The 10,578-nt window shown below is 40.2% G+C and overlaps 1 protein-coding gene across 3 annotated transcripts; it reads right to left on the reverse strand.

The window, feature by feature from the left end:
* Positions 1–9,311, reverse strand: anchor (integral membrane protein GPR155 homolog anchor). Of its 3 annotated transcripts, XM_036815101.3 has the most exons (14): positions 8,654–9,311; positions 4,502–4,791; positions 3,887–4,026; positions 3,491–3,822; positions 3,263–3,428; positions 2,960–3,199; positions 2,710–2,901; positions 2,496–2,649; positions 2,136–2,228; positions 1,704–2,079; positions 1,265–1,639; positions 1,078–1,203; positions 879–942; positions 530–734 (listed from the first exon to the last, which is right to left on the reverse strand). In XM_036815101.3, the coding sequence occupies exons 1-13, from the start codon at positions 8,842–8,844 to the stop codon at positions 894–896; spliced, it is 2,724 nt and encodes a 907-aa protein (XP_036670996.3). In that variant the 5' UTR covers positions 8,845–9,311; the 3' UTR covers positions 530–734; positions 879–893. The 3 variants fall into 3 exon arrangements, with proteins under 3 accessions (XP_036670995.3, XP_036670994.3, XP_036670996.3); XM_036815100.3 differs by lacking the exon at positions 879–942 and having other exon boundaries at positions 1–734; positions 2,160–2,228; positions 8,654–9,310; XM_036815099.3 differs by lacking the exon at positions 879–942 and having other exon boundaries at positions 1–734; positions 8,654–9,310.
* Between the last annotated feature and the right edge of the window lie 1,267 nt (positions 9,312–10,578).

Consider the following 10,578-nt stretch of genomic DNA (forward strand, 5'->3'; position numbering starts at 1 on the left):
TTTTGTTCTTTGGGCCTCGCGGCTTGAGGTATATATGCATGTATATATATATTTATTTATGGGTGTTTACTAAACTATGTGTGTATCTGTATTTATATATTCGTTTATAGCGTTTTATGCACAGTTTTCGTTTTAGTTGTGACATAGAGTTGCGTTTACATTACAAAGTTTTTTATAATATTTAGGAAACTTTTATCTTCTGTTACATCAGTATTCTATATTGCACCTATACAAAGCTCCAGCTGATAGCCCCTTGCGCTGCCAGCCGAGTCAGCTACTTAGTAATAAACATTTAAAAAATAAACTTTCGTTTGCCAAGCAAATTACTTGCACAATATAAACAAATTCACTAGCTCTTCCTCCCAATCCCATCGCCACTATACCATCACCCACACACAATTGGCTGCATTGCGTGTGCGTGCTCGTTTGGCGTACAATCACAGCAGTCAAATTACATACAAGATATATGATAAACTAAACAGGAAATCAAACTAAATTTGGCGTAGTTGCTTCATTTTTGTAGTAGCTGCCTCTAGATGCGACTGCAGAAATTGTAGAGCAGCAGTTTATCCTCGAAGTGATAAACGTTGTTGATGTGTCTCAAGACCCTGCCATCGACCAGATGTCGGGCATAGTGCACAGCCTCCATTCGGTCCTTGGACAGGCCCACCTCGATGAGCCAGCTGACGAACTCGGTGCCGTAGAACACCCTGCGATACACTCGAATGCGCCACCTGCAAAAATCCAGTACATTTTTAGTAAATAGTGGCAAAATCAACTCATTATGAATTAAGAAAGAAATGCTCTAAAAGTGCTAAGATCAAGCTGAATAAAATACTTAGTTGCTGATTCTAATTAAATTCACTTAAAATACTTACTTAGTTTAATGGAAATTAAAAATTATTATCATCCAAAAGACTATTCCTATTGCTGCTTAATATTCTAAGGCAGGGTTTAAATTAGAAGGGGTTTTGAAAATAAAGAGTATTTAAAAAAAGGAACTCAACTAAACCATTTTGTAAATGATTCCCTATAGTGGCTAAGCTAAAAAAAAGTTGAAATACTGTTGATGCCCACCTTCTGTCCTTGGCAATGTCTTTCTTGCAGTTTTCCAAGTGATGATTGCGGAACTGTTCACAAATATGCTTGGTTTCAGGTCGCACGTTCGACCAGTGGGGTAGACTGACCACATTGGCTCCATACCTTTATAAGAAATTGCATTAATATTGATCTAATGCTCTAAAAATAAGCTTTCTCAACTCACCATAACTTGCGCCACAGCTTGACAACAGGCATTAGTAGCTCGCCTATGTCGGTTATAAACACGGCCAGCACAATAAGACCCTGACCAAAGTTCAGGAAAGCATCAAGGAAACTCAGTTCCAGATATATGCCCGACATCCCCTCCATCACCAGAGTCCAAATGGACACCGCCAGGCCAACAAACATGGAGCACAGTAGGATGATCAGAAGAACAGTGTGCTTCAAAGTTTGATGTTCGTCAGTATCGCTCGGGTGTTCCAGGGGCTCGAGACCCTGCCTGTTCTGATCCTCATAGCGTTCGATAATCGTCTGACAACTTTGTCGCGAGGTACTAGGTCCGCAATTAAAGGAGCTGCTACACATTTGATGTCGAATTCTGCAATGATAAAGATATTTTCTCTATATATACTGTTTATAGTATTAATTAAACCAAATCGTACTCGTCTGCAGCAGGTGCACTCTCGATCTTGTCCACATCTTTATTGTTGGCTCCACTGGCTCGATGACGTGTGCGATTCAACAGATCCTCGATGTCCACAACCACAGTGCTGGTTGTTGAGGGAGTGGTTACCGGCGCTCCACCCGAGCAGCAAGTCCCATTGCCAGAGCCACAACCACCTCCTCCTCCTGATCCTGCTCCTCCATTGCTATTACCATTCGTTCTGTTTGCTGGCAATCCCGCAGCTGTTGGTAGTATTTCTTCATCGTCGGACGAGGACGAATAGGAAGCCGTGCGAATACTCTGTCGGATGGACGAGTGATCCGTCTGGCTCAACAAGTTTGTCGTGGATATTGTTGAGTGCAGGTCGGATGATTCTGTAGCAAGATCAACATTTAAAGTTATTTTATTCGTTGAGATTGCAGGTACATACCCGACTCCGGATTGGACAACTCACGTGAATAGGTCATGTACTTTTCGTAGCGTTTCTTATAACGCTGATGCAGCACCAAACAGCCGACAGTGACTGAAAAATTAATTAATAAAGAATATTAGTTACACAATTCATGAATGACGGGCACGAACTTATGAACAGATTTGACATCAGATTGAAAACTTTTGACGCATCATTTTACCCCCTATCGAACCTTTATAGGTGGTTCAGGATGGTAAAGTAAACTTAACCAAACTTAAGCTAAAGATCCGACAGGGGTTTATTAACTCTTCAAATGCATTTAGATTTCTCATCATTGTTTGTTATTGATATCATTTTTAAAGTGAATTTTGTGCATACCTATAAAGCACATGACAAGCATAAAAACTGAGATGGCAGCCTGAGCATTTCCGTACTGAAAGCTTGGATTATGTTTCTCTCCAGACATCACATTTGTGTCGAAGGCAACCAAGAGGCCCGATATGATGGCCGGAACACCCCAGGCAAACACCAACTAAAGCGCGGAAAGTAAAAGATTATCCGATTATATTATTTGATTAGTCCGAATATTTACCATATACGGCCATAGTTTTAGCACAAAGCACAAGCTGCGACACTGCAAGAAGAGCAGGGAAATGGCCAAAAGACCAGTCCAAAGGCGAGTGCTATAGGTGCCTACATTGAAAAGGAAAAACTGCAGATACAAGGGCCAACGGTGCACGTGCTCCATCTTGGACCAGAGGATTACTCCTATGCAGCACATAAGCTATAAAGAATAAATTTGAATAACCATGTCCTGAAGGCAACCCATAATGATGACCCACCTGCGACAGAACCAGACAGAAAGTGATCCTCTGCGGCATTCGCTTGAAGCGCTTTGTCACGATCAACAATACCAGCATGATGCAACAGGCAGCCGCGCCGGCCACACTGATGTCAAACGAAAAGGCATCCAGTTCATGCAAATAGTCCAGTGGCTTCAGATTCGTCAGCGATATCATTTTGGCTGATATAAACATCAACGGTGCTGAGATGAATGTGCAGAAAACCATGCTGCGAGCAACCTGAACCAGGAGAATACATAATTAATGGCAAGTGAATTTCGATTTGACTTTCAATCCAATTACCAATTCAACCTCAATGTTGTACTGTGTCGCAACGACAAACGCCCCAGGGGCAGCTGGGAAGGTGCCATAGAGAAAGCCGAAAGTGCTCAGCTCAGTGGTATCGTTGAAGTTCTGGCCAGACTGCATAATATTGACCGTCTGCCGGATGACCAGCGGTAGCACCAAGCTGTGAATAAATATTACATGTGTTGATCTACTGAATAAATAAATATTTTAAGAGGCCCTTACATTTTAACCAGTATGAGTACACCAGGCAACAAAAATCCTGTACTCTTTTTTTCCGATCCTGCGCCTCCTACAATCTTTAGACCCAGGAGGAACAAGGCTGTGGCCGAAAAGCTCTGTCCAAGAACACGCAAAGTACTGGACACCACTTCGGGTAAACCATTAGGAAAGAGGAAACCTCCAGCCACACCCAGCAAGGTCATCAGGAGCAAAGGGTTGAAAAACAGGGCAACAAGGGTGTTAAGAACCAGTATAGTTCGTTCACCCAGGCAGCGATTCCGTTTGGCCATCTGTTCCGCGGGACAAGTTTCTGGACAAAGTGGTGGATTTCGAGTCTGCAAAGGATAAATCATATGAAAAATATGCGAAATGGGAGAGGAACAAAGCTCAAATACTAACCACTTCCTCCTTGTTCTTGATTATCTTGGATATCTCCATGAGCACCAGACCAATGGGATTCAGAATAGCCAGTGAGATCGGGGCCATCAGATACAGATACGAAGCGTATTCTGGATGAACATCCTTGTAGAGAGCCATAACTGTAGGGAAAATAATATGTTTGTCATCATTACGTGGGTTTATTAAACTGTTATGTAACTAAATGTAGCTTTGTATAGCAGCCAGAAGCCACTTATATCAAAGTGAAATTACAATTTAGAACTACTTCAAACGTTGATGTCCATAATGTTTAGAAAATAAACGTTGTTACGGTTGTCAATTGGTTGCACCCGGGTTCGTGTTGTGTTTTAATTTTTCTCACTTTGATTTGATGCTTATTTACATATTTAATACAAATGTACATGCTCTCGCAAAACCCAATCCTAGCTAGAAGTTCTAAAGTGAATCATCTTAGACTTTATTTGCTTGAATTAAAACTTTTTTTGAATATGTGGTGATCCTCAATAACACCCCCCGTTCTATAAAATATAGATGGTTCTCAAAAATCAAATCAAAATTGCTTCTTTGAAAGAAATCCCACCATATATTGTATCTTTTATCCAGTTTAGAGCTCACCTATGGGGTAGCCGATTGCGAAGTCGTTGCTCTGGGTGCAGAAAATGGCCATCAATCCTCCACGGGCGTAATTCAGAGGCCTGGCAACCAGCAGCGAAATGAAAAGCACGGCGAAGAAGACCACCGCCTTGGAGACGAGCATGGCCAGGAGGAAGCTCCAGTTCACCGCGTTCCAGTTGAGCTCCACCAGCGACAGGAAGATCAGCGAGGGCAGGGCAAAGGTGCCCACGAAGGTGCCCAGACCCTTGGTTTCCGCATTGCTAATGATCTTGAAACGTCCGGCGATGTAACTGCAATAAGGAGCAAGCAAAAGGAGAACATTAAACACGTAATCAGGTTGTAAAGGCGTGCCGGGCCACGCCCCCTTTCGACCAAAAGGTGTTTATTTATAATGCTAATAACCCAGCCAGCCGGAAAGGCGGAAACTCTTAATCAATATGAGCAGTGTACTACATGCATATAAAAAACAATCACCAGAGCCACACGTGATCCCCTCGTAAACCAGTTTTATTTCGGTCTGTCTCTTGGCTAACAGCGATATGTAAACGTTTTTATTTTTGTGCGAGTATTGGTATGTCTGTCACACTCGTCGAGACAAATTAATTTGTCTGGTAATCTGGAGTAGGGAGTACTTCCCCCAGCTTTAAACGAACTAGTTTAGCGACCTTTCCGTGTGACTCAACACGATTTATTGCAATTACGTTGGATTTATAGCAGATGTTGTTGATTTTATTGTTGGGAAGTACAAAAGAAATCTCTTATCTTCGGTAAATTTGCGATCCTCTTATTGATATTACTGGCAGAGCCCAGCTTCTGGTTTTGAGGAACCCCATGTGTCATTGATGTATATTTGTGTGAATGCTTTTTCCTAGGAATGCGAAACACTTGTGAACATTATCTATGTTTTGTTTAGTCTTGAAGAGGTTACACGACATGACTGATAAGGAAGTGTGCCTATTCGAATGCTGGAAAAGGCATAAGAAATACAAATACTCTAACCAATATATCTAAATAGACATACAATATATGATACATATTATTATATATTTTCAGTAGGTTTTTTTAATTTGAAGATTTCTGTCTTATTATATTTATAAAAACCTTGGCAGAAATCAGGCAAATAACTTGTAGCAAAGTCTAAGTTCTTGTTTTAACAAGTGTTCTTTTGTATACCCACCGACTTTATATACCACATGCTTAGCTTAACAGAAAATGTCAAACATTTTTTCTTATTTACCCAACTTATTTATCTGTTGAGCAAAACAAGTGTTCTAGAAAGTCAGTCGAGAGTAACCAAACCGAAGTTAGTCAACCTAGTAAATAGCATTTATATACTTTTAAGAAAGAAGTAAAGGTTTAATTGGCTGACTGTTAGGATCGGCACGGAAATATTCAGCTTACGTGCCCAAACAATATATTAGTTCATTTAGTTTTGTCATTCTGCGGGGCGACCTGTTGGGCAACTCTCGCCCAGAATCCCAAAAGAAACAGCTGCGAATGTCTAGATTAGAACGTTTTACATATAGAGTACTTGAGATCAATGCATTTATTTTACTCGTACTATAGCTACACACATACATATGGACATGTCAATCCATAAACAACTGAGGTGTTTATATCCCGTAATTACTGGTAGCGCTTATCAGGTTATTTGCACCCTATATCACAAAGCAAAACTTCTAAAGCAAGTCGATCAAATTCTCACAGTCCGCACAAACAACAAAGATTCATCAAATAAATGATTAAATATAATTTCAATCTGATAACAGTCGTAAACAAAATTTAATTGCATTACGAGCACCACTTAAATCTGGGAATGATGTGTATCTTTACCAACTACCCTTTAATGATAGAGTGCAAAAGATTGTATTTTAATTTTAAGATAGCTAATGATTTGGGTTTAAGATTACTTAACGATTATAAGCTACTGGAAAATTTGTACAAATAAACAAACTGCAAGGTAATACTTTTGGAACTTAGTTACTTTCAGAAAATGCTTATTTTATCAATGGTAGAACTATAATAAATCAATGGAACAAGTAAGAACTGGGTTGAGGGTATCTTCCTAGCCCTAAGTTCGATTCCAGCATTAAATTCTAAAGTCAGATGCCAACGAACGGTGAGAGAACAGTTAAGTAATGTATAATCGTACCCGACTTTGTATAGGCGAAATACGTAATTGTTTGATTGAACAGTTGGAGGAGGTGCATCTGCCAGTTGGTCTTTTGTCTGGGCATGCATATCGCCTGTAATTGGCAGTGGTCGGTAGACAAATCGGTAATTGCGGTTACACAATCCACACCAGTACTGTGCGAATATTGCCTCAGGTGAAGTGGCTAGATATTGTTTACAGGCTTAATGCTAAACATTGCTTTGCAAGGTCATTTTTGTAATTGTTTTGCTGATTTTTAACGTTTTTCTCGCACTCTCTAAACGTTTTACTTTCGATTATTACCCACCGGCAATTAAGTTTCGGCTCAGATGCATATATAAAGATTGATATGGGGACCAAGGGAATTTACATATGCCGCTCCCCATTGTTATTGAACAATTTTTTGTATGTCAAATTTAATGGAGGCTTCACGGCAATTTCCCAGGAAAAGTGCCACGAACGGCGGGAATTAGTTCAGATTTATGAAATCGTTTTCAACTATAATTGCTATTAATAGGTGTGTAAACATTGGGAAATAATGCAGTTATCGGAAACAAAGAGACCCCCATAAAATAGCCGGAACAAAAGGTTCAAAGACTTTGGATTTTTCAGGTGAATGATCAATCAATATCAGTTGTTGACTTGCAGTGACTAATCGGAAATTTTGTAATTTAAATAACCCTTTTACAACCGCTAGCGAACTAAGCATAACATTTTTTCGCAATGCATCCGCAATAACAGAAAGAACAGCAGCATAAATTAAAGAAAATAAGGCAAAAAGTCAAGGGAATTCGGAAATTTAAAATAGTTTCAATATCTTAATCGAAATACTTAGTATTATACATATAACTATATTTTAAAATCTACACATCTATTTTATGTATACTCATTTTAAGGAAGATCAGGCAAACCATCTTTTGCTGACACGCCAAATTTAACCAAATAATGTGATTTATATGATTATATTTCTAAAAATAACCATTGTTAATTTAGCTGATTTAAGATAATTGCTGGGTTTGTTTGAAAAAGCAAACGAAGCAATTGGAGTACGCACAGACAGTGAGACAGCGGTTTGCCTTAGATTATAAAATTCGAGTGTCAATTGATAAGTGGTGAAAAACAAATCAGAGAAATTAAATCGAGACGGTGTAAGACATAAGTGCTGGTCACTGTACGACTAAGTGCGCACACGAGTTTTCTTTGTGGCACGTACCCAGTAATCACATTGATAAGGTGATCTGCGTACGAGTCTAAGCCCTGCGTTGGATGTGGCAACCAATAATGCAATTTTTTTACTCGAGCTACCTACAAAGGTCAATAAGTGGTTAAAGGTTCAAAAGTTCAAACTGTAAGATAATTTATACTTTGTAATCAATTTATATTATATGAATATTAACTATGACTCCGTATATGTTACTAAGATAGACTATGTCCTTTGTACGCTTTTAACCAATGGTGACCAAAACTTTAACATATATGTATGTTATTGCCTATATATGTTAAACAAATGCTATGTTATAAAGCGTTTTAAAGTTACATACACATAAACTTAAAATCGAATACATTCAATGTACATTGTTCATTCTACACTATATTAATAAAGTTAAGATCAAAAAGCTAGTAAGCAATACATCAAATCAATTGACTGTAATGTGTTCTAAATGAAAATACAAAATTTCTAGACCATTTGCAGATGGTATTGGTACTTTTTTTTATAAAATAACTAAATACCACTAGAGTTGTACCATCTGTACCGTTAAACAAGTAACAATATGGTACACATTGTGAAGTCCCTAATAAAAGAGTACATAAAGTTGTGCCTGGTAAGGTAAATATTTTCCATTAGGGTGGTTTTCCTGTACCTGAATCAAACAAAGGCTTATAGACGGCTAGGAGTGAAACATATCGTGGTTTATGGGGTAAAATCAATGGTTAATCTTATCGGGGTGGATACGTGGGCCACCTATCTAGGTGCCAAGTACACCCGCCTATCTACTAACCCGCAAATGATGATCCCAAAGCACTGAACCAACGCCGGGTAAAAGTTGTTCATGGAGACGCCTCCGTCGTCTGCGCGTGGCGATATAGTTCCATTGGCCAGAGATGAGGCCATGGTCGATGCGATGACCCTGACATTCGCCTCTGTGCTGGCCGCAATTCGCTCCCTGGCGTAGTACATGGAGCTATCCATCTGGGGATTGCTTTTGCAGCTCAAGAGTGGGTGTTTACAGTTAGTGGGCGATTCTGCACGTCATAGCGGAAAAAGCAGGGTGCTCCGCCAGCCAAACAGCTGATGCGCTGTGACGTCAAAGGGCCAGCTGCGTCTTTATTGAATTTTCACCCCTTTTATCTCTTGCAAATCTCTTGATCTATTATTTAACTGCCTTATCTACGCAGTTTTGTTTGCTCAAGCTTTGCCAATTACTTGTTGTTGTTGGTTTATTTTTAGCACTCTTTTTATTCTATCGAAAATGATGCAAAAATCGCAATGCCCGGCAGAATGATTTCACTTTTATCTGATCGAACAACGCATATTCGGTTTTAAAATCCGCGGCACTTGCTTTTCGGAATAAATAATAATATTTATTTAGTGCAAATTGAGTTATTTACGAGCTTAGAAGCGCCCGCCGATGCGAATTGTTTTTAATTTGCAATGCGAATGGTAGGACCGCATCGCGACCGTTGAAATATACCATCTGACTGTCGGAAAGGTACTAAAAATTACCGTTCGTATATACCAAAAAACCAAGGAGGGAATAAAAAAAATCCGTTTTATACCAATTCACACAGTGGGAAATACACCTGCTAGAAAGAGACGGGAAACACGGACGCACACAGAAAACAATTCAGTATCTCAGTGCTTAATTTAGTATTTTTATAACTTTAGGTGAATTTGGTTCTTGCCGATTCGGGATTTTTTGAAAACAAATTGCAATTTGACTGCAATGGTGCAATGGCCATTATAAGGAAATGGTTGCTGGTGCAAGACCAAGAATTTTGTCAACGTCTCGGAACTCAGGATTTTATCTTGAAAATAAGTATTGCTATGCTTTTTTAAAGAAAATGTCCAACCTCCAGCCTTGTTTTATTTTTTTTCGGACTAATTTATTTTGCACATCCACTCCCTAGAATACGGTTTTCGTATGCCGATCTGCTGTTCCCTTTAGCGATTCTCTAAGGGAACAATAATCTTATTCACTTAAAAAAGTACAAATTTAATTGTAATTCTTAAGTGTAGTTCATTATGTTTTATCATTATATCATTATATTTTATATAAATCTTATATAAATAGACTACTTCTTTTTAGCTTGATTCGCTTGAAGGGATGGGCTACGATGTGAGCCAGAGCCGCAGGAGAGGATCTGAAATAAAAATTAAATCAAATGTAATTTATTTTTGTCAAAAAAAGTGTATCCTCACTTAGTTGCGGCGACTGAGGTGACCCGGTTTTCTGTCCCTCGGAGGCGGTGCCTTGCCCCGTTGTTTATTTCCGCCCAGTCCTGCCGCAGGGTGGAATGGTGGCCATCCGGCAAGTAAGCCGTGACCCCGTCCCCTTCGCACTTAGCCCTATGCCCACTAGGGTTCTTTACCGCGGAGCTGAAGGGGCAATATGGGCAAGAATACGTTAAGGACGAGGCCAAGCAGGAGTGGCGCCTGGCTCTAGACGGATGACCGCATCTCTGCCAGCACATCCAGCACTGGTAAGGCGCCGTCGTCCATTGCCTTCCATTGCCATCGAAGTGAGTCTGGATCTCCTTCGTGGGGAGCTGTGGCCACTTAGAGACTTCGACGGCAATGGGAGGCAACGAAAGACGGGGCGTTCCCAGTGCTGGATATGGGCGCCCTGGCCGCTCCTGAGGAGCGACAGGACGCCTACGCCCCCCTGCTGATGGCCGCGGCGACAGAATTATGGGGGCCAACGGG

The sequence above is a fragment of the Drosophila suzukii genome, chromosome 3 (genome assembly GCF_043229965.1).
Source record: "Drosophila suzukii chromosome 3, CBGP_Dsuzu_IsoJpt1.0, whole genome shotgun sequence".
Classification (NCBI taxonomy): domain Eukaryota; kingdom Metazoa; phylum Arthropoda; class Insecta; order Diptera; family Drosophilidae; genus Drosophila; species Drosophila suzukii.